Source organism: Pistacia vera, unplaced genomic scaffold, assembly GCF_008641045.1.
Source record: "Pistacia vera cultivar Batoury unplaced genomic scaffold, PisVer_v2 Contig233, whole genome shotgun sequence".
NCBI classification, from domain to species: Eukaryota; Viridiplantae; Streptophyta; class Magnoliopsida; order Sapindales; family Anacardiaceae; genus Pistacia; species Pistacia vera.
This window is the reverse complement of record NW_022196039.1, coordinates 86,478-110,842: the sequence shown is the minus strand read 5'-3', so window position 1 is coordinate 110,842 and position 24,365 is coordinate 86,478. Positions and strand designations below refer to the sequence as shown.

Sequence of the window (24,365 nt, the reverse complement as noted above, 5' to 3'; positions counted from 1 at the left end):
GTACTCCACAATCCTAATCATACAGACCAAAAACATCAATTTTCCTCTGACAGCGTCCACAATAATCTAGAGTCCTCTCTGCCAAAGCAATGGAAACCATGCACCAAAGAGTTTTCTGTATAAATCAAACTCTCCAAATGTATCGACACAAAGAAGATGTCAAAAACTTGCCCACTAAAAAGAAAAAAAAAAAGAAAAAAACAAAACAAAACAAAAGATGAAGAAATTAAGAATCATGAACTCGTTGTGATGATATTTACTAGAAAAAGTGCTGTTACGAGTTGAGAGAAAATTAGAAGCACATAAATAAAAATGCTTAAAACATATATATAAAGTATCATATGCAAAGGGAAAGAAATTATCAGTACTCAAGAAAAGTGGGCATTTTCTCTGGGTAGATTACTTACTCTGTCAATATTCTCTAACATTTATACTTTCGACTTCAGAAACTTGAGCCTTAACAACTTTTATTAGCTTTCAATCTTTTCAGCACGATCAATGATATACTTCATGCACTTTTTCATAATTGGCCTGTAATCAGAAGTTGTGTATTCAACTTTAACTACTAATTTATACACAAAGGTGTGGAAATATTATCATAGTTCAAACTTTTGGCCACAGCAGTATCTGCTTTACCACCCTATATCTTTTCTTAAAGAATGAACACATACGTTCCAAAAATGCAATAGAGATCTGCTTGCTAATAGATTCTTTCGCAACAACACTGTAAGCTGCATAATTGCAGTAACCACAAAGTCAAAGAGGTTTGGAAAACCCTGCAAATGACAGAGATTACACGTATTGACTACAATAAAATTAAATAAATGGTTCCATTGATCCATTAAGCACTGGCAGTGATGGCTGCAAATACCACTCTATGGATATCACCTCATCTAATTTTCAAGCCACCAAAAATCACAATAAAAATGCTTTTTAACTTGCTGAGCAAGTTGAAAGACTTTAGACAGCTGCAATAGTTAGTAGAAAACAAAACCAAGAAACGAGCATAAATTAAGCAACAATGTAAGAAAATATTAGGAATTTTTTACGAGGTTGGAATCTCACCGGCTCCTCTTTTATTTAAAGCTCCATCTGAATACGACTGTCTAATAAAATCCCATCATACCTATAATTTAATGTAGTAAATTACTGGATATGCATAATGTTGATAAATAATTATAGGAAAGTAAACAGGGAGAAACTTACAAGAACAAATAGATGTTCAACTGATTATAGTTCTGCGCAATCATACTTGAATTTGCACCATATAACCAACCATCAGTGAAATAATTAGTCAAATTTAAAATTAGAGTAGAAAGAAATTAATAGTCGATGAAAAATTTACATTCAATAAACTTAACAAGAGCCAAGGACAGAAAATATACATAGCATCTATCATACTGCTATAGAATAAAATTTTAAAAATTGAACTAGAAAAAGAGAAAGATCATCAATACCTAATAATCGTTAGATACGATCATCTTGCCATCGAGCCATATCTCAAGGACATGAGCAATCTTAGGCCAATCTTCACCTGTTCCGTGTTTGCATCTTTCACTTAGTGCAGGACATCTTTGAATTGCTAATTTTCTCAAAGAAGTGAGACTACGTATATCAGGAAGAAATGACAAGTTCGAACAACCCCTAAACCAAAGCATTTTAAGTGATTCTCACAACATGAAGTTGTGGGAATTTTCAATACTCAAGAAATGTAGATTATCGATAGAACCCTGAATTACATCTGAAGTTTAGTAAATGCAGTTTTTCCTGGACCTCCTATTCCCACAATAGGAATGACTGACGGAGACAGTTCCATTATCACTCGACTCTATTAATAGTTTTATGATATTTTCTTTATCCTCATCTCTACCAATTACATCTGAAGCAAGCACAAAGAAGTGAGCCATTTCCCTCTCCCTAAGCAACATACCGCTGTTGTTAATTCGTCCTTTGAGATTAAATTTACCCTTAATTTCTGCAATCTCATTAAACCTCTCTCTTTTTTTCTTCATCCTATGACCCATCCCAAAACGGAAAACTACTGGATTTGAGCAAGAAAAAAAACTTCCATACCTTTTTTCCAACGCTCTGATGATAAGGGAAGTTTCTTTCGTACAGCTTCAATCTCGAACTCATCCAATATGTCATCTGCATCATAACACGCCTCTTTTAGCTTCTGTAATCAATCTCTTAACTCGTGACTGCAGACCCGTTGTTCTTCCGCGTCTAAAAGCACAGATTTGATGGTTGATAAGGTCTCCTCAAGCTTTTTTTCTAGGCCGGTTTTGACACCAAACCCCGAACAAACTTCTGCATAAGGTAGAGAGCCTGGTTTACCCAGAAACTTTTCAGCACTGCCAAACATTTGTGATTCATTCATGTTTTGAGATGACAGATTGAATTCTTGCTAAAATGAGATTGTTGGTTTAAGGTGATTCTTGAATATAGCATTATATATACAATATAGTGGAATCAAGTAAAACAACTCCCTCAAGATACCCTCAAGATAGAATACTGGCCCCTGCCTTTTCTCATGGTAGTAAACAAAGCAAATAAATATTTATTTTCCTCTCTTCAATTATTTATTTATTTACAAAGCAATCAACAAGGTGAATTCAAGTATATATTCATTGCTTAATTTATGGTATTTAAACCAAATCTTTGGAGAATAATTGATGAAATTTTATTCTGACTCAACCATTCTACTCAATATTGATTGTTGTTATAGACAGATTGATGATTAAATGTACATATGTTCATACACATGTGACAAATTTTTGCCCAAAAAAGCTTTCCAAAAATTGAACTATATTATGGAAATTTTATGTTACTAAAAAGAAAAATTTTATAACGAAAAAAAAAAAAAAATCCAACAAACAAATCACTACAGAATTATTTGACAAGAGCAAGTACAACACATGATACAAATCTCTAATTTAAAATGACCAACTTTGAGAGATGGTATAAAACATTGAGATGATGAGACCAAAATTCCCCTGTTGAACAGAAGCTGTTGAAGATGTTCAGTTGTATATCACACTGTATGCATTAAAGAATTTCTAGTTGGTGCAGTTAAATCCATGGCAAACTGAAAGCCAGATAATCAGAACTAGAGCTAACAAAATCCCAAGAACAACCAATTTTATCTTCATGTTCTGATACCACATTTTCCTTCGGATTCGTGTCCCTGCTTCCCTGTATACTTGAGCCTGAAATGCAACAAAGAAAGCAACTCAGCTTAACTGAGAAAAATGTTAATATGATGCTTCGTAAAGTTTCTGTCATGCTAACTTACCTCTTTCTGCAAATTCTCAGTCTTGTCAGAAAGATTCTGAATGTTTTCCCCTCTTTCCATAGCCTGAAATGAATATATGGATCAAATAAGCAAGAAAAGCAAATCTCTTACTCATGATTTATCAGTAATTTCACCTCATCCACGTACAAGTGAGCTACTAGGAAATAATTAAGGAATACAAGCTTGATAACTAATCCAAACAACATAACAAAATTGAGACAGAACTTTTATCTCTTTAAATACATTAAATACTAAATGTACTCCAGTACTAGACATTATCCATTATAAAGCTGATACCATTTCTGACTAATGGCAATTAGTAACTCTCAGAGTCAATCTTTCAACCTTCCAGCTGAATTTACTAGATGAAACAATTGATTGAATACTTGATGTTAAGATGGATTAAAAACACCACAAATTGGAATAATTCTGTCAAAAGGCTCAGGCTCTAACTTTGATCACTCCACACAAATGTCATTTGGGCAAGTCAAAACAAGTTATGACCTCCAACATTTTGAAACCATCAAGAGTAATTTCTAGCTTCATTTGACCACACTCCATATAGAGCTCACCGCAAACAGGAGTCATGATATGGGGTCTTCAGAGTGCTCGGTTTTCCACCTTTTACTACACCTGTCTGAGTGATGGCCTCAACAAGTACTCCACCATCTTAATCATACAGACTGAAAAAAACAATTTTCCTCTAACAGCACCCACAATAATCTAGACTCCACTCTGACATAGCTATGGAAACCATGCTCTCCAAATATATTTAAACCTAAGGCCACAAAGCAGAGGTGCTTGGTAACCCACCCATCATTGCAAAAACTTTCCCAATAAAAGAGGAAAAAAACAGAACAGAAGATGAAGAAATTAACAATTAATTATGAACTCTGTGTAGTGATATCACTAGATGAAGCACCTTATAGGTAGAGAGAAAAATAGAAGCACAAAAATGCAAATGGTACAACATGATAGAAAGAGCCATATACAGAAGTTAAAGAAATTGACAATACTCAAGAAAAGTGAGCATATTCTCCACCCGGATTACTTACCTTGTCAATATTCTCTAACATTATGCTTTTGACTTCTGAAACTTGAGCCTTAACTTTTATTAGCTTTTCAATCTCTTCAGCGTGATCAATGATATACTTCATGTGCTCTTTCATAATTGGCCTGTAAATTAGAAGTTGTGTTTTCACTTTAACATCTAATTTCTACAAAAAGCATGGAAAAATTTCATATCATAACTAACAGGTTTTCTTGATGAACATACCCAAATTCCTTGTTTAAACTTTTGGCCATGGCAGTATCTGCTTTACCACCCCCATATCTTTTCTTAAAGTCTGCTCTCATACGTTCCAAAAATGCAATAGAGATCTGCTTGCTAACAGATTCTTTTGCTACAACACAGTAAGCTGCATAATTGCAGAAATCACAATGTCAAGAGGTCTGGAAAAACCCTCAAATGATAGAGATTGCAAGTATTGGCTACAATAAAATAAAACAAATGATTCCACTGATCCATTAAACACTAGCAATGATGGCAGCAAATACCAGTACTCTTTGGCTATATTACCTCGTCTGCTTTTCAAGCTACCACAAATCACATAAAGATAAGAATTTAAGCCAGACTCTGGAGCTAATTTGGTATGCGCAAGACCATTTAAAGCATGGAATATCTAAAAAGGTAAAACTCTAACGGAATTCTACAACATGGAAGCCTGCAGATAGCCTAGCAATATACCTACCTCAAAAACGCAAACCGAGTACATACCCTCTATATATATATATATGAACAGTGAACTGAATGGCTTTCTCAATTATCTGAAAATTAGCTTTCTAAAACTTCTTATTGTGATGGCTACCACCCCATAGGACAATGAAAGCTCAGCAACTCTTCTAATACTCGGCCAAAAGATAAAGAAAAAACTAACAATAACAATCTAAACCCACCTCTCACCATCCAGTAATAAACAAATAACTAGAAAAAAAATTCAAATTTTCTATAATATATATATACAGGTTGCTATTCGTTGCAAACCAAAAGTTCATAGATAGACACAACACAGACCAGGTTCTTCTATCAGCCCTATCAATAGAAATTCAGTCACAACAGTTGAGCTCTTCTCAAGTTAAAACTAAAACATTTAAAACGTTTTCACATTAGATCCAACTACTTTGAGTTATAATTCAACTTCAATTCAGTGTAGCTCCTTAAAGAAGAACAGTAAAGCTGAAAAGATTGATAGAATTACAATAAAATTACCATAGCCATCTTCAACAAGGAAGTTGAAGGTGTGGTGGTCGCAATTGTAAGTGAACTTGTTGTTAGAAGAAGGGAGTCTCTGCAGGCACTGAGCAGCAATCGCCGGGAAGTTGCCAGTGAACTCGGTGTACTCAGCCAAGATCACCGTGCCTCGCGCCACGAAGCTGTATATGAAAGATTCCTGACTCATTGAGTCGCAACACGGCCGTAACACGGACAGAGAAAGGAAGAAGGAACACGATCAGACAAAGGAGAGACTTTGGCCTTGTTCTACGTCAAGTGTTTATTAGGCTTTGTTTGGTTCCGGTGTTTTTTTTTTTTTTTTTTAACTTCTGTCCGAAGAATTTAATTTTAATAGAAATGGCAAATGTTTTTATAAGACCGAAACGACGCGTTTTGACTTGGAAATATCAAAGTGACTTGGTAAAATGGAGTTGATTATTATTCTTTATTTCAAGTAATGATTATTTTGTCTTAAAGGTAATGTATGAAAAATGAGTAAATTGATGGAGTTAAGCAAAGTATAGAGAAGGCTTCGTTAGAGAAAGATTCTGAGTTGACGGCGATTTATTAATTAAATAAATAAATTAAAATGGTATTAGGTGGAGCAATTATTATTTTTAGTTGTGACTCTAAAATTAAAATAAAATGCAGACAATAAAATACGACAATAAATTTCTTTTTGAAAGGTGTGTGTTGTGTATGGGTCATGAATGGACGGGGTCGAAAGTTGGAGATTTCAGGGCCCTCTTGGACCTTTTAGGAGGCAGATCTTCAAAGAATCATAGGCCCCCGTCTAATTTCAACCCCGGCTTCGGGTTTGTTTGTTTGTTTTTTTTTTTTTTTTTGGTCATTAATTTTATAATTTTTTTAATATATGCGACTACAATTTTGATACATATATACACCTTGTAAAATGATAAAACTCCCGTTTTTTCTTTGAAAGTTACTCTTTAATCCGTTTTCTTGTAACCACAATAGATGATTCTGAAGACAAAGAGGGTGTCGGTAAATATGTTAGTTGATCTTTTCGATTTTAAGTTAGTCATCCAAATTTAATTAATGTAAAATAGTTAAATGATTGGAGTTAATGCTACAATCACCGAAAGTAATGCACCGAATTCATGCACCAAATGACGTGGCGAAATCCTGACCGTCGATTAATATTAAGTTATAATTTTCGACAGTCAGGATTATGCCACGTCATTTGGTACATGAATTCGGTGCACTATTTATGGTGACTGTATTATTTTCCTTATGGAATACTTAGGTGAAATACCATAAAATGATATAAGAATCCTTGCTTTTGGTTCGTCGGAGAGTTTTGGCTCTCGAGAGATGTGGCCATGTTTTATAACCACTCATATTATGTTTAATAATTTCTCATTGAGCAAATGACATAATCCCACCCGAAGTTTGGGGAAATCCCAAGTTGATACTCTTGGTTCAATTTATCCCGTTTTGCCACCCTTAATCTAACACTGTTAACAACTGATGGATCTGACACAGTGACAGCGAGTAACAATGATTGAAACACCCTTGAACCTTTGACATTAGATTATTTAGCAAATAAAAAACTAAATAGACTGTAAAAAACCAAAAATGCCCCTATCTTTAGTTTATTTTCCAAATATAGTGAAATTACCCTAATGAAAGTTCAGCAACAATTGTTTAAATGTTGAGAGTTTAGCTGTATAATGGCAAAGTAATATTTCTTAAAAATTGGCATACATCCTAAAAAGTTTCAAGTTTGAACACAAATACATCCTACACAAAACCAACATCAAAGATCATACTACAACCATACATATTGAGTTAAACACTTTTGCATTGAACATATATATGAAAAATACATAATTTGGCCTTGAAATGTGATGATCAACAGCCCAAAAACAGAAAATTAAAGCTGCATTTACATCAAAAAACCCATTGTAGCAGTCCTAAATCAATTACAACATTCACAATGGATAACCTAAATCAGTTGCTATCTATACAATATTATCACACCATATTTGCACACCAAGACTAAAAAACAAAGTCTTATGTACAACTTCCCCAAATTTCACCAAAATACAATAGCATGCTTCAACTCCACACATCCAAAAAAACCAACATCATGCTTCTACAGTTTTATCACACCAAAAAACAACAGCATGCTTCAACTCCACACTCTTTAAGTACCTAAAAAAAAATCATAAAATCAATTTAAGGGGTTGCCCTTGATAGTTTGAAGCAATGTAACAATGTTAAAATTTGAAAGACTAATGTTACACTAACCTGCTACCCTTGACAGTTACTTCAATGTTGACATGTCTGACTTGTTGGGGCTGATGAAGCTTCTCATCTCTAAACAAATCATAGAAAACAAATGTTAATGCAAGCAAATTCTATTACAAAAACAATACTAATCATGTTAAATAAAAGCTTTAAAATACCCTTTGATTCTTGTTGTTTGAATGATTTTGTAGGCAACGTCTCTTGTTATGTCCCAAAGTTCGACAGATCCCACATCTAAGTGTTGCACCTTTGGTCATCCTTGGTTCTTCATCAGCATCCTTTTTTCTAGCCTTTTTGAGTCTTCCAACCTTGTTATGTTTGATAGGTGGATTCAGTTGCCTACCCCCAAGCAAGTCAGGCCAACTAAGTGGGTCAGGTATGGGGTGAATGTGATCAGCATATGTTTTTACGTATGAAGTGATCCTCAATGAAGAGTCCACATAATCCTCCATATTTCTAATGTTCCTAAAAAGCAAACAGCAAACTGCATGCACACAAGGGACTCCAGAAAGTTGCCACATTCCACAGTCACAAGTTTGAGATTGAAGGTTTAAGATGTAACGTCTACTGGGAATGTAGTTGTTATCCACCACTTCAAACTCATCACTCCTAGGCTAGATAGCTTCAACATTCCTAGCAGACTCAATTAGACCATTGATTTTCCTATTTACAGCAGGGGGAACAGTTGTGACCCAATCATTCCTAGCTTTTGCCCTAGCTTGCGTCTGTACCATAACCCTCATCCTATAATGTTCTAACAAGCTTAGTGTGGGTAATTCTCTATTCTCTCCCAACTAGCTATTAAAGACTTCACAGATGTTATTTGTAACATGATCAAATTTGGAATCAAGGTCGAATTCATGCCTTGACCAGGATCTCATATCATTTTCAATCATCCACCTATGAGCTTCTCTTTTTACAGCTTCAACCTTTTCCATGGCTTGCTAAAAATCAATGATATTGGCAGCCCTACTAACAGCTCAAAACAAGTTCCTTAACCTCAACCCAGGGAATTTTTTTCCTAAAGTTAGCATAAACATGCCTAGCACAATGTCTAACACTAGCATTTGGCCAACAGGTCCGTATAGCATCCACCAAACCCTTCTGCCTATCACTCATGATAGTGATAGGGTCAATGTCCCCTATAAACTCCTTCAACAAGGTCATAAAGTATCTCCATGATTCCTTTTTTTCTATCTCATAAATGGTAATTGCTAATGGGAAAATGCCACTATTAGCATCCATAGAAACTGCCGACAATAGTACTCCACCATAAGGCCCTTTAAGATGGCAACCATCCACACCTATAAAATGCTTACAACCCTCTATAAACTCATTCTTTTGTGCTGCAAATCCTAAGAAACACCTCTGAAAGTTTGGAATCCCTTCTGGACAAACAGATTTCACATTATACATGGAACCTAGGTTGGTATGTTTGACAGTGTGATCATATTTCAACAAACTAGTAAAGGACTCTGCATGGAGCTTGTCTGACCTCCCCTTTGCTAGCTTATTAGCTCTATAATGTTTGGATCTAGACAACTGCAGATAGTGTTTCCTACTCAACACGTCTACCAATGGCTTAATTGATAAACCTTTTTGGGATCTGATGAAGTCTCCCATTTTTTCAGCCACCCAAGCAATTGTTGCCTCTCTATTATTATAAACCCTCGTGCATGTATGTGTGTGCCTATACTTCTTAATCTGAAAAGACACATCATCAGGCATCAAAGCAGCATATAGATGAAATGGACAGTTTGCTTGCTTACATTTGGCCTTAAATCTTCTTCTCTCATTGTGAATCTTCCTAACAAAAAACCCCCCTAAATTACAGAATCTTGAAAGACCTTCCTAAAGTGATCAACTCCCTCAAACACTTGACCAACTTTGAAGTGGATTTTTCCATTATCCTCATATGCAAACTGTTGACCCTTCATGTGCTTGCTAAACCTAGTTACTGCATCTTCTTCATCAGTAGACCCTTTATATGAATTGTCCTCATGGTATTCAGACATTTCCCCTTGAACTTTTCCCTCAACCCCACCACTTCCCTGCCCAATTTCAATTCCCTCTACCACCCCACTTTTCTGTCCAATTTCTATTCCTTCAACCACCCCACTTCCCTGTCCATCCTGCCCACTCTCATGGCCTTCTTCATGATCACTTTCATCACTTTCAACACTCGCACTCCAATAGAACTCATCTGGAATACCCTCTTCAGCTTCCTCATTATCCTGCCTCACAAAACCCTCACTGTCCTCTGGTTGGGCTTCTAAAAAAGTTATAGGTTCAACAAAGTCCATTGTTATGGCTTCTACATAGACCCTTATCACTCGCTTGCCAAAACTCTTATATTGCTCAAATATGAATTTCATATCATCATCTCTTTCCACTATGTATCTAGCCCCTGACAAGGGTAGCTCAACTTCTACCTTAAACTTCTCATAAGGGTTTATTTTGACAACCTCATTCTCCGAAGCCACACATCGTTTCACATCTTTAATAAAACATATGTAACTATACTTATCCGGATCAACATTTAGTATATCATATTCTAAACTAAACACTTCAACTTTAAAGTCATAGTAATTTGGTTTCAGCCTGCATAAACAAACACAACCAAGCAATTATAAACAAAAAATCAACTGCCACCACCCTACAACAGCCATCACCACCCTATCACCACCAAACCATTACCCAAGGTACGTGGCATTGTTACACCAGATGTTGTCAACCATTGTTAGGCAACATTTAAAACAGTTACTGGTTTCCAGCCAATATACCAAAAATTACCCTAACCCCACCATCAACTCTACCACCACTGTACCACCATACACACACCACCACCAATATTAACATTGCCATGCAACACCAATATCCTAAACCCCCACTACACCAAAACTTTAAACCTAATCCTAAAGCCCCCTATTACCACCATCACCACCATACCACCACCCTCGACATGTGGCATTGTTACATTAGAAGTTGTCAACCACTGCTAGGCAGCATTTAAGACAGTTACTGGTTTCCAGCCAATATACCGAAAGTCACCCTAACACCACTGTCAACTATACCACTACTGTACCACCACTATATCACCACTATATCACCATATACACACCACTACCAATACTAACACTGCCATGCAACACCAATATCCTAAACCACCACTACACCAAAACCCTAATCCTAAAGCCCCCTACTACCACCATCACCATCCTACCACCACCCAACAACCACCCTAATGCCATCATACAATCATCGTCACCAACTGACCACCAACATACCCCCATTGAACCAGCAAACATGCACCACTAATCCATCTACCACCACTCAATAACCACCCTAACGCCACCACCACAACCCTAACACCAATCACCACCACCAAACACATAACCAAAAAACCAATCCACAGAAAAATCCAGCACAAACCATATACAAAAAATATGTAAATAAACTGTCGATATACCTTGCCGCAGACCATGTCACCATATCATCCATCTCCTCGAACCATCGTCTTTCTTTACCCGTCTTACGTCTTCCTCTAACCGGCGAGATTTCACTTCTCGTTGATGGCTCGTATTCCTCCCAAGGTTGTGTCTATGCGACCGGTACGATGCTTTCGGGTTAATGGGTCTAGGTCTGGTTGTCGTTTCGTATTCACAGGTTTACGATTGTCGTTGATGTCGGTTTACAGTTAACCATTTTCACCAAATGCCACTGATGAAGATGATAAGCGTATGAATGATTTTGTTCATCTCGTTTGGGAGTCAAAGCAGAAAAACCAAGCGACAAGGATTTGGTGAGCCCTGAAAGAGAGGGCCTTAGCTAAAAGGATGAGGAGGAGATAAAGATATTCATTAGAATATTCATTTTGTTCATCTTGTTAAGGAGTCAAAGCGGTGGTGAGAGACCATATCTGGTAAGCTTACGAGTTTGACTATGGGATGGGAACAAGGTCAGAAGGATTAATGGCTGCCATTTTTGTTGCATAAGTGATGAGGTTCGTGGGTTAATGTCTATGGGTTAGTTTTTCAAAAAAAAAAAAAAAAAAAAAAAATAAGCATTTTCGTTTGAAAGATGACATTTGCAATAACTTCAGCCGTCATACTTATCTTTCTCTACACATTTTGCAACAATTTGCTAGGCTTCTTTATTATTTTTTTATTATTTGAATTTAATTTGCAACATTTCCCTAGGTTTCTTTATTATTTGAATTAATTTATCTTAAATATCGTTTTTACCCTTTTGCTATTAAAACCAAGCGAACGGTGTTAGATTAAGAGTGGCAAAACGGGATAAATTGAACCAGGAGTACCAACTTGGGATTTTCCCAAACTTCGGGTGGGATTATGTCATTTGCTCTTTCTCATTTATTACTTATTAGGTAAGTACCTTTTAATAAGTTGAATTAACTGTAAATTAACCATCTAAATGTGCATCTCTAACTGTGCTCTTTATTTTAAAGAGCATCTTTCATATAAATAAAGAGCATTTTCATTCATTTATAAATATAAAGAACAAAATTTTTATTTAAATCCAATAGACTCTTTAAATTTTAGGAAAGTGAATTCATTTAAAAAAAAAAAAAATAGACTTAATAGGAGAAATAATTTGTAATTTATTAACTAAGAGCATCTCCAATAGTACTCTTTATTTTGAAAAGCATCTTCATTAATTTTTAAATATAAAGAACACAATCTTTATTCAAATCCAATTGACTCTTTAAATTTAATGAAGATGCTCTTTATTTTTAAGAAAGATACTTAATGAGAGAGAGAATTAATAAATAAAATGTATAGGAATTTGTAGTTTATTAATTAAAATTATGATAGAGAGTGAAATTTGACTCTCTAAATATGGAGAGTCAAACTCACTCTCTAATTTATAGCATCTCCAATGGTGCTCTTTATTTTGAAGAGCATCTTTCATATAAATAAAGAGCATCTTCATTAATTTTAAAATATAAAGAACACAATTTTTATTCAAATCCAATAGACTCTTTAAATTTAATAAAGATACTCTTTATTTTTAAGAAAAAGACCTAATGGGAGAGAGAATTAATATATAAAAGGCATAAGAACTTGTAGTTTATTAATTAAAATTAGGATAGAGAGTGAAATTTGACTCTCTAAATGTGGAAAGTCAAACTCACTCTCTAATTTATATTTTAAAGATAAAGAGTCTGTTGGACTCTTATTTTTATAGATAAACTCTTTATAATAAAGAGTTTGGATCATATAAAGAGTCATTTGAAGATACTCTTATATTTTAAAGATAAAGAGTCTGTTGGACTCTTGTTTTTATGGATAGACTCTTTATAATAAAGAGTTTGGGTCATATAAGAAGTCCTTTGGAGATGCTCTAAAATTATGATAGAGAGTGAAATTTGACTCTCTAGATGTGGAGAGTCAAACTCACTCTTTAATTCATATTTAAAATATAAAAAGTATGTTGGACTCTTGTTTTTATGGATAAATTCTTTATAATAAAAAGTTAGAGTCATATAGGGTCCGTTTGTTTTATATTTTTGAAAAAGTAAGAATTGGGTGAAAATAACGAGGTAGGATTTGAAAATTAACAAAAACACCCCCTAAGTTTGTTAATTTACTAAACACCCTTGTAATAAAAACATTAAAAATTACAAAAACACCCCCACCCACTCATTAAATACTGGCAGTCGGCCACCACTATCGGAGGGTAGCCGGAGTCGCTGTATCAAAGCACGACTGGCTTGATCTGGCCAGTTGTGCGCCAAGATGGCTTTTTTCAGCCAGATCCACCATGGATATAGTCGAAAAATGCCAGATCTACGGCTAGATCTGGCCGCGTTTGGTTGTCAACGACGACCAAAGATATGGTCGTCATTGACGGCTAGCTACAGATCCACGGTGGATCGGGCCAAAAAAGACTACATCGATGCACTGCCGGCCAGATCTAATCGGTAGTGCACCATTATACCAGATTCCAGCCACTTTTCGGCAGTGGTGGCTGAAATCTAGCAAACATGGGTGGGTGGGGGTGTTTTTATCAATTTCTAAACTTTTTTGGGGGGTGTTTAGTTAAATTAACAAACCTATGGGTTTAAAAGTAATTGAATAAAATAGAATAGGGTTTTTAGAATAGGGAAACAAATGTGTATTTTCAGAATTATAGGAATAGGATAGTGTAAAATTATTAAAACAAACGGACTCATAAAGAGTCATTTGGAGATACTCTTAAGTAGTGGGAAATAACTGTTAAAGTAGTTGAATGACAGTTGTTAAAGCTGGATAGTTTTTTTCGTGTGTTCAACCAAGTATTATATTAGCTTTCTTTGAATAATTATTATACAATATACATTAACCTCAAGTATTGGGCTACTAAGTTATCATTCAGAATTAGACCTCTTAGTTGTATGTCACGGGCTAGGAGTTTTAATCCAAAGAGGTTAACCGATTAGATAGAGAAACTACCATTTTATAAGCTCAAAACCTCCACAATTCGCTTCTTATATAGGATCTTTGACATTCTCTCCCACCCCTATGACATCCCCTGCCTACCTGTCCATCTCACTTTTAAGTGGACCCACTATCACACGTGGGCGACATCAAAAGACGGATCGAGTTTGCTTTGATATCATTATCACTGGTTGAGAGTTTTACACTCAAAAGACTAACTAATTAGATAGAGATACTCTCTCTTTATAAGCCCAAAACCTTTCAAATGCACTCTGATATCATATCATTATGCACAATTCTACCTTGGACTTCATGTTTAGGCCTACCGAGACAAGCTTGAGTAGCTTTGACCAATTTTGTTCTTCTTGAAAGAAAGTTATCAAATGTTTGCTTCAAACCTCACGGCTTTTCATTTTCTAACCATTTAGCTTATTATTTTGCATTCAACAATGATTTGTTGATTTTAAATTAAAATAAAATTTTACTTGAACATCTTTTATCACGGTATAATATTATATGAGAAACGTATAAAAATATTATAAGTTAAGTATTATTTTAAAATATATTTATATTTATAAAAGTTTAACAAGTAAACGGAAGCCACGTGTACCAAAAACAAGGAGGGGTCCCACTGGTGCAGCTTGATTGATGTATTATTATCTGATTTAATTAGGATTTTACATTTCATTTGCCCGCCCAAACACATTTCTTACTCCAAAATTCAAACTCCATTTGGTTTTCTTTCAAATCTTTCATCTAACAAACTCACTCTCTCCTCCTTCTTACATCTTCATCTCAGAACTCAGTTTACTTCTCAATTAACCACAACGCGTTAAACCTGTCTTTATTAATTGTTTAATTAAATCTAATCTTCAATTAAACCCTAGATAAACCCTTACTTAATTTTTTCTTTTTTTAAATTCGAATTCGATCCCGTCTCTGCTAATGGCCACCAACGCTGATTCTACTCCTTCTGTCCCCGTTTCTGCTCCACTCGTACCCGTGCGCTTTATCTCTCTCTTTGTTTCATTATCTACAAGCTTAGATCTGCTTTATTTCTTTTTTTTTTTTTTATTACTTGTTTTTTATGTTGGTTTTGCAGAAGAAAGAAAATATTACTCCGATTGGCTCTAAAATCACCGTATGTTTTTCATTTGAGGGTTTTTTTTTTTTTTTTTTTTTTAAGTGGGTTAAGCAGCTACAGAATTAAATTATTATTATTATTATTTGTTGTTAGGAATTGAATGAATCGAGGGCAGAGTTGCTTAATAGAATTCAAGGGCTCAAGCAGGTGAATTTAAATAATGTTTTATTATTATTTATCATAACATTGTTGTTTTTGTGTTTTCTTCATATTTGATTGCAATAATATATGGATGTATGTATTTGGTTCGTAGGATTTGCAAAACTGGAGATCAAAATTAGACACTCAAGTCAAGATCTACCGCGATGTGAGTTTCTTGGCTCTTTGTGTTAGTGTCTTTTCCTGTTTCTCATTATTACATTGTGTTCCATACTTCCATGTGCATGGATTTAGCTGTTTTTTCTGGTTTGGAAATTTGTTGCTTTACATTGATCATGTCGTACTGAGAGTTGTGTTTATGATGTTGTCTAGATGGGGAAGGAAAATTGAGTGAGGTTTTGTTTGGAGGCATGAAGTTTGATTGTAAAATTGGACGTAGATGGAACTGGAGATGGTGTTTTAGGGAAGATTGAGATTAGTATATCCAGTTCTACTCTATTCTAATTCCATTTTATATGTTTGCTTTGTTGGCATTAATCTCCCTATTGGAGAAATGTATGACTTAAAACTATGGGTTATGTTTTCATCACCACGGTTTTGACTTGTGACAGAGAAACACTTGGTTAACTAATTCAGGTTAAAACAAAAATTATGGCATGCTTTTGATTATTTAAAATGAAGCAAACATTTGAAATACAGAAATCTTAGACCATAAAGGGCAGATAGAGAGCAGAAATGTGGGTGAGCATGTTCATTGAATCTCAGATTTCTAGTCATGTGGTTTCACTATGACCCCAAAGACACTTTAAGAATTTCTATATATCTAACTGGGTGTTGAAGGGATTGATAAATTCACCTTAAATCTGTTATGCTTTCTGCCAGAGACCAATGCATAAGGATTTATGCAACTGCTTGGATCTTATGTATCTTTAGCCAAATTGCAGAAACTTGGCACTTAGGAAAATTCTTGCATTTGACAAACAAGTATGTCTCATAACATAATGCTTTTCAATGACTAGAAATGAATGAAAACGAGAATGAACTTTTTTCATTTTTATTTCTTTGTTTTGGTTAAATACCCAATTTATCTCATAGGACAAGTGGTTTATGTGTATTATCTGTTTTCTTGATGAAAATTTTGTTTTACTTAATTGCAGGAGCTGTCTGAAATGAAGAAATCACTGAGTGTTGAAGTTGATCAACTTCGATCAGTGAGTGGTGCTCCTATAATGTCTCTCTTAAGTTTTCATTTTTTGATAAATTATATTTGCTTAAATACTTTTTCCCTGAATGAAATTAGGAATTTCAAGACTTGAGGAGCACTCTCCAGCAACAACAAGATGATGTTACTGCTAGTCTCAGAAATTTGGGGGTATGTAAATCTTGAGAGCTATCTTTAAATGCTTTCCTAGACTATTTGTTTCCAAACTTTTTAGAGCTCAACAATAACACCTTAAGTAATGCTTTATGAACTTTTGCAGCTGCAGGATGTTTCAGGAGATGCCAAAGAGGTCCAAGATCCCAAGGTTGATGAAAAAGATGGGGAAGTCTGTTCTTCCCCAGTGGAGGATGACGCTAAAAAGGATGAAAACTAGATTGGTTTCAATTCTATGTTAATTTATTTTACTCTGCGCTCTCACAGGAAATTTGGTGTCCCTCTATCTATCCAAATCCAAATCATAATCGTTGTATTTGTTCAAATCTGTTATTGCCATGTTGTCCAGACAGAAGTCTCATTTGAATAAATTGAGACATGGACTTGTGATCTGCCTAGGTTTCTATTCAAGCACGCATAGATTTTTTCTTCGCCTTCCCTAGTTTGAAGATATCTTGATGTCCTTTTATTATCTTCTCAACCAATCTGCGATATTTACCAATTTCTAAAATAACAGAGAATTTTCAAGAAGAAAGCCTTGAGAAACCTGAGAAAATAACTCTTACACAATCCCGAACCCATAGCAACTTTTCAAATTTCATGGCCTGCCATGAACTGTTGTCTAGTAGACTGACCAACTAGAGCCCAGAGAGAACTAAGTAAACCTTATACATCAGGGATTACTTTATAACTGGCTTGAAGGAAGTCCCATCAGGATGATGGACTATGAAGTCATGAATTTGCAAATTGATCTGCATCTTCATTTCTTTCTAGACAAATGTGATTGGAGATTGTTCTGGCACAATGCAGTTTTGGAAGCTTTGTGCAAAATGGGGTTGGAAAGGTTTAGTTCAGTCTTACTTTCCCATTGTTGGAGAGAATTTTCTTGTCATGTAACAGCACAACAATGTTCAAGTTGTAAAAAATGATGAACTACACCCCATTTTGATGCTTAGGAAAAGGAACAATTCAGTTAGGATTTATTATTCACTCGGAAGCAGAAACTAATTGTCCTGTAAAGCTGTAGCAAACATTCGTTGCCAGCTTGCCTTTGGTTTTATTCACTCACAATCTGAACCCAATTCATCAATAGTTCACTCAACTCAATAGGTTCCATCAAATTGGCATAACTGTATTTACAAGAAGTACAACAGAACCTCTTTTTAAGTTACAAACACTCCCAGTGATTGACTTGTTTGAGAACAATTTTTATAAAAGCATTCTCATGTCACTGGCTACAAAGGAGAACCATTCAACTAAACTTTTTTTTTTTTTTTTTTGGACGACCAAGGGTGTTCATGTCTTATGTACATCTCAACTTATCCTTTAGAACTTTGGAATTACCGGTCAGATAAAGGTTTTAATGATTACCCTTATTAACAACCGAGGAAGGATTCGAACCCAAGACTTCTTGAATAATATATACAAGAATCTCTATTAAACCACGCGATCACCCAGAAGTAGTTAACATTTGACTAAATTGATCACTGTTAGATGTGTCAGCCAATTTTCATAATGCCATTCTTTAATACCTTAATAAATTCTTCTGCAGGAATATTCTTATAAAATGAAGCATTAATAAATTAAACAAGACTTGGGTATCCAACGTTTCTTACCAAAAATAATATGCAAAGTATCAGGTAATGATTTTGATTTTGCTAACTACCCATTTAGAATAAGCATAATGATGTAAATTGATATAATCTTTTAAGGGTGACTTTCTGTTTGTCAAAAATTGACTTTTAATTAAGGCCAAACATTAGGGCAAAGACAATGACCCTCGTTTAAACTAGTTCTTATTTAGAGAGTTGCAGTTGTCAATGTCAAAGGTAATTCCACAGCCCTGCATATTTCGGTCAATAGTAAAATTATAAAGCAACTTTTAAAGAACTGAAGAGGTTTTTGAGATCAGGATGGCCCATCTTTTTGTCTGTGGGTCGGGAAACTCATACAACCAATGAAATAAAGTCACAAAAAAGAAAAATCCTTAAAGAATAAGCAAAATCCAGTTCTGACTTCAATTTTGCAAACTCGAAAGGCCAGGCAAAGCTAAAATGATGAAGTGGCAGAAACAAGTGGGATCCTGTTGAATGTTGATGATGGAAGCTGAGACTAAATGATGTTATTGCACCATTCATTTGATAAAAAAATAAAAGGATGTTAAATATATGAAGCAATTAATATTTCACATATAGTTTAGTCCATCCAATGAAGTAATTACCCCATTCGGCACACTTGAATATGGCCTGAATATCCTCTCAATCAACAAATTCCAGTAATATTTCAAGAGAGAATTTTCAGTAATCAAATGAGGAGGCCCAATTCACTAAATTACAGAAATTTATTCATATGTAGAGTGTCATACAAAAATTGGGTGGCGATATACAGATAATGAAGAAACAAGAGTTTCTGCCATCAGCCATATATACAACCTCAAAACCATAGCTACAATCACAAAGTTGAAACTATCAAATCCAGTGGTTGAAGACAGAGAATGGTGACATCTAACTATATATTATATACACTTTCAAGCCAAAGCAATAAGGCCAAGCCTATTAAATGACAAGTTGAACACAGGCAATGTTCACATCAAACTTGCAGGCAAGTTGATGCCCTTGACGTGCGCTGGTTTGTTCCAAGCATAATAACAATTACGGTTACATCATCGTGATATTTTCTCCTCATACCGGCTGGAATACTCATCAATTCTTCCATACTGAAACCTGCAAGCATAAGTTATCAGTTTCAACTTTTTTTTTTTTTTTTTTTTTTCATTCTCCTTGTGAATATTGGACTTTTGACTTCTCACAAATAGCATATATGCAGGTTTCATTTTATGTCACTCCAAACATGAAAAAAGCTAAGAGTTCGTTCCAATGTTCCTAACTCTATAAGAAGATAAAGAAAAACTGAACCCCTCCATTTGGGAATCAAACATTTGGGAATATGAAAATTTGCAGATATTGTAACAAGTTATACTACAATGAATATACCATCTAAATTGAAGATTGACTTGATCCATATTTTTTTATAAGAGAACTCAACTACTTAAGGCATTATATTAAAGTTTGGATTTTTGTATGTAAATACAATATCAGAAAGAGAAAGTTTAGAAACAACCAGTATGCAGTCGAGATGACAAGAAAACAAATGTTTGATAAGGACCAAAGATATCGAGCAGCTTACCTGCACACTCTGCTGCTCTCTCAACAAGGTGTTCTAATAGAAACTTTGCTGGATCACCAGAAGGGTTGCTCAAGACATAAGAATGGACAAGCTCTACCGCCTCCACATTGCCCAAGAAGTCAAATAAACCATCACTTGCAACTATAACAAAATGATCATTCTTCGTGATTTTGAGCACATTAAGTGATGGTTGTGTGGAGATATAAGGAGGGCTTATGAGATTACGAACTCGAAGGATACCCATTAAAGCATCATTCAGTTTTTCCTACAGATTGAAAAATACATATATATATTTTAGTCTGTTACAGAAGATACACCAAATCAGCACTATAAAAGTTGCATTAAGGTAAAGGCCCAAGGCTCCAAATTGATATATTCCATTGTAAAAGTCAGAGTGGTAAGAAATAAGGAAATAACAAGTCAAAGCACAGTATTTTATATCTACCTTTTTTAAGTAACCAACTCCAAAAGCACGAGTAACCTTCAATTTTCCTTTCACTTTTCCAGCAACAATTGTCGCGGGGTCATCGGGATGTTCAGAAATTACTCTAGTTCTTTCAGTTTCATTATCAACAGTGTGACTATCAGTGAGCTGAATAGCTTTCAGCCACTTGTTCCCACTTAAGTCGTTTCTTTCATCATAACTTGCCAATACAGCTCTACTGTCACCTAGATTGAGTGTGTACAAATCATTGCCATGAATAAGCACAACCAAAACACATGAACCCACGGAAACTAAATCAGGGCGTTCCTCCATTTCCTGCTCAACCATGTGCAAAAAATCATTCTCAGCTTGAATAAGAGCACGTTGGAGGCTATCAAGCACTGCCTGGCGATGTGAACAAGATATTTCCATTTTAGGACAAAGACTTTCGTTGCCAAAACTTTTAACACTTAAATCCTTATTACTACTCTTGCTTGAAGGAAAGTTTCCCTCAGGACTGGTACTGCTATCCTCAAGAATATATTGCAGGGACCCATCCAAATCCAAACCATCAGGCGCTCTGATGGCATCGCTCTTTGATTCCCATTCAACTAAATTAGAGTAATACGATACAGTTTCGTACAATGTCCCAGCCAGAAAATCAGCTGCATCTCTTCCATTGAAACCATCATAAATTCCACAAAAGAGCCACCCATGTTCTTCAGAACAAACAGCTTGAACCCTGTCCTCACCAGCTGCTCCACCGGCCATCTGCACTTCCATAGCATTAAGAAAACCTTCACTTCTCGAAGGTGCACTCTGACTCATGGATTTCAACATATAAGAATCATATTCAGGTGGATCACTTGGAGAAGATGGACTGCAACTTAGGTTTGACATACTGCTTTGGAGAGAAGATGATAGTATATCTAATCTTGAACAACTTGGTGATGAGGGAACCCGACGAAATGAAGTAGGGGAGTCCAAACTCGGAAGTATTTCTGCCGCTATCAAACCATTGCAGATATTTGTATTGGCCAATGTGGCATTGGCACTCAAGGCAGCACCAGACAAGCAAGAGAAACTGCTAGTCTTATGGAGTTGAAGTCCAGGCACAATTACACATTTGTTGGGTACCTCACAGGAGCCACTTTCATGGCCATTACATTGATAGCCAAAACTTACATTAAAATCTCCTTCAGAATTCATTGTATTTTCTTGTCGCACTATATCACTGAAACAGTGTAAGCATATCATTGTTAGGTTTTACAACAGAAAAGTAATATATCATACCAATATGAGTTTTTTTTTTTTTTTTAAAACAAGGTGGGAGAGATCTAGAAGGTTGTGTAGCGTATATTAAGCGATAAGGCATGATAACTAATTTAAAAGGATTGGTTCAGATTAGAAAAATGAACTCTGATCTAGAAACCACACTAGTGGCCTCTTTTTCTCAATAGTGTTTCTAAACATACGTCATAAAACACCTAGAAAGAAAATTAAAGATTTTCATCCAATGGTGTTTGAATTCTCTCCTTTGGTTAATAACTAAGAAGAACTTCCACGCATCTAAAACATAGTATCTGTTCAAGTACTTGCTATGTCAAATATATGACTTTCAAGCTCAATGATAAAAGTCAACACCTAGAAGGATATTAGGCAATTCTATAAATCTAAATCCAAATTTCTGTTTTCATACCATCAATAAGTAAACAATTCAAATTGCTAGATCCCCATCTTACAGATAAAAGTATAAATTCAAAATAAACATTCGGATCAAAGCTTACATCAAACAAACAAAACAAGTATTGATCAGAGCACATAATACAATCTTGGCTATATTAAGATGTTGTTTCCAGAAAGCATATAAAAGGATTAGAAACCAAGATGGGTGTGTTCATATCCACTTAGTTAATCTGCAGATTTACATTAATTTCCAGGTGAAGAAATAACAGTTACAAAGATGAAAGAACTAACTATGACGCCGTACACAATTTACTTTCAATCTACACAAATTCTGTTCTTGTAAATTTTCTCTACTTCACAATTTAGAAACAGAAAAACTGAGGAAAAAGACGCAATATGAGTCCTCTTTAAACCAGATTGCTTTCTAACAGAAATAGAATAGAGGGCAAAAAGTAATGTAAAAGAAAGTTCCTTTTCTATTCTTTGTGCTTTTCATTCTCAAATATTCATCTTTACTGCACGTCTCTTAATTTCAACCACATAAACAAAAACAGTCTGGACAACAAGGACAGACTGCATACACATTCACAACAATAAACAACAAAAGGAATCTTGAATGGCATAAATCAATTGAAAATGGAACTCAAGGAGTTCAAGAAAGAGAAAGCATAAACAAAATCTCTTGAAACCAAGCAATATTTCTTTAATAAATGAAAACCCAGTAACCTCTAGGATTTAAAGATAACTTCAACCAAAATAAACTTACGTGACTACCCACAAAACATAATAAACAAATCAATAAAACAGAATAATTCATAAAAACAAGAACAGCATATGGATGCAAAAAACAGAAAACCTATAGGTAAAAAGGAGTTAAAAAACAAAAAACCAACTCACCTTTCACGTGTTGTGGTCCAGGAGAAGGTGACCCAGATGAAGAAAACCCACGAAAATGAAGAAAATTTATATAGTGAGTGTTGGTTTGAAGAAGGAGAGTATATGTGTAACAGTAAACAACTTTAGCAAAGTGAAGAAACAAAAGCAATGAACGAAAATGAAAATGAAAAGCAGAAACAGAAAGAAGGGGCAGATCCAAAGGAGAGATATAGTGGAGAATCAACAAGAGATTGGATGGTTGAGAAGAGGTTTTTTCTAAAATTAGAGGAATGTTTTATTTGGCCCTCCCTTTTCTTTTGTCAGATTCACTATTTCCGGTAATGCCGTTTTTTAAGTTCAGCCACTTCAAACTTGGAGACATAAACACAAACTAGTGCTGCTTAGCCTTCTTGTACTTGTGTTATTATCTCCCCAAATTAGCATCACTCTTCTCTTTTATTACAACACTGCCCTTCTGTTATTTATCTATTTTTTGGTTGGCTTTAAATTTTGAAGTTAAAGCAAATGGGTGATGATAAGTCATCTTGATCGGAAAAAAGTCTCTACGAAAATAATTTACATTACCTCTAGCATATATCACGTGATTATTAATATGTGTAAACTTTAAATTTCTTAGAAATAATTTCTGGTCGATCATTTACTTTTAAGGATACGTTTGGTTAAGAGAATATTGGATTATTGAGAATGTTAGGGATGCATTTGGTATAGTATTTTGGATAAGATTTTGAGGATAGTATTAGATTATTGGATAGGGGAGTATTACGAGGTAAATTTAAAAAATTTATGAAAAAACCCTTAGGTTTACTAATTTAATTAAAGACCCTACTATATAAAATGACAAAAACACCCCCACCACCTGCAGTGTCAGATTCCGGCCGCCACCGTCGGAATCTGGCCGAAAATTTCGTTACTGCACAGACCGATCGGATCTGTGCCGTAACGCATCATTATGGCCTTTTCCGGCCAGATCCATCACGGATCTGGCCAAAAAAAGCCAGATCTACGGCCTGTTATGGCCGTCGACGGCCGAAAAGGCCAAAACGACGGCCATGGTCATTTCTTTGGTCGTCGCTGACGGCCAGATCGATGTAATTTCGGCCATTTATGGTCAGAATTTAGGCCGTTATACAGATTCCGGCTATCACCGGCGGTGGTTGCCGGAATCTGACAAGTTGGGTTGATGGGGGGTGGTTTTTGTTAATTTTAAAAAAAAAAATTCAGGAGGCATTTAGTGAAATTAATAACCTTATGGGGTCTAAAAGTAATTAAAAAA

General features: G+C 35.2%; 3 protein-coding genes across 3 annotated transcripts; 1 reads left to right on the top strand and 2 right to left on the bottom strand.

Moving 5' to 3' along the window:
• Positions 1-2,791: 2,791 nt before the first annotated feature.
• Positions 2,792-5,889, bottom strand: LOC116131421 (vesicle-associated membrane protein 724). The gene is made up of 5 exons (XM_031417067.1): positions 5,565-5,889; positions 4,572-4,713; positions 4,351-4,471; positions 3,296-3,358; positions 2,792-3,209 (listed from the first exon to the last, which is right to left on the bottom strand). Exons 1-5 carry the CDS (start codon positions 5,752-5,754, stop codon positions 3,060-3,062), a joined length of 666 nt encoding a protein of 221 aa, XP_031272927.1. The 5' UTR covers positions 5,755-5,889; the 3' UTR covers positions 2,792-3,059.
• A 9,080-nt stretch (positions 5,890-14,969) lies between these two features.
• LOC116131453 lies at positions 14,970-17,334 on the top strand. Its single transcript, XM_031417106.1, has 7 exons — positions 14,970-15,283; positions 15,384-15,422; positions 15,519-15,572; positions 15,679-15,732; positions 16,682-16,735; positions 16,825-16,896; positions 17,006-17,334. Exons 1-7 carry the CDS (start codon positions 15,227-15,229, stop codon positions 17,117-17,119), a joined length of 444 nt encoding a protein of 147 aa, XP_031272966.1. The 5' UTR covers positions 14,970-15,226; the 3' UTR covers positions 17,120-17,334.
• Positions 17,335-19,221: 1,887 nt separating this feature from the next.
• On the bottom strand, positions 19,222-23,376 carry LOC116131438 (probable protein phosphatase 2C 40). Its single transcript, XM_031417089.1, has 4 exons — positions 23,093-23,376; positions 20,531-21,743; positions 20,086-20,350; positions 19,222-19,622 (listed from the first exon to the last, which is right to left on the bottom strand). The coding sequence occupies exons 2-4, from the start codon at positions 21,716-21,718 to the stop codon at positions 19,489-19,491; spliced, it is 1,587 nt and encodes a 528-aa protein (XP_031272949.1). The 5' UTR covers positions 21,719-21,743; positions 23,093-23,376; the 3' UTR covers positions 19,222-19,488.
• Between the last annotated feature and the right edge of the window lie 989 nt (positions 23,377-24,365).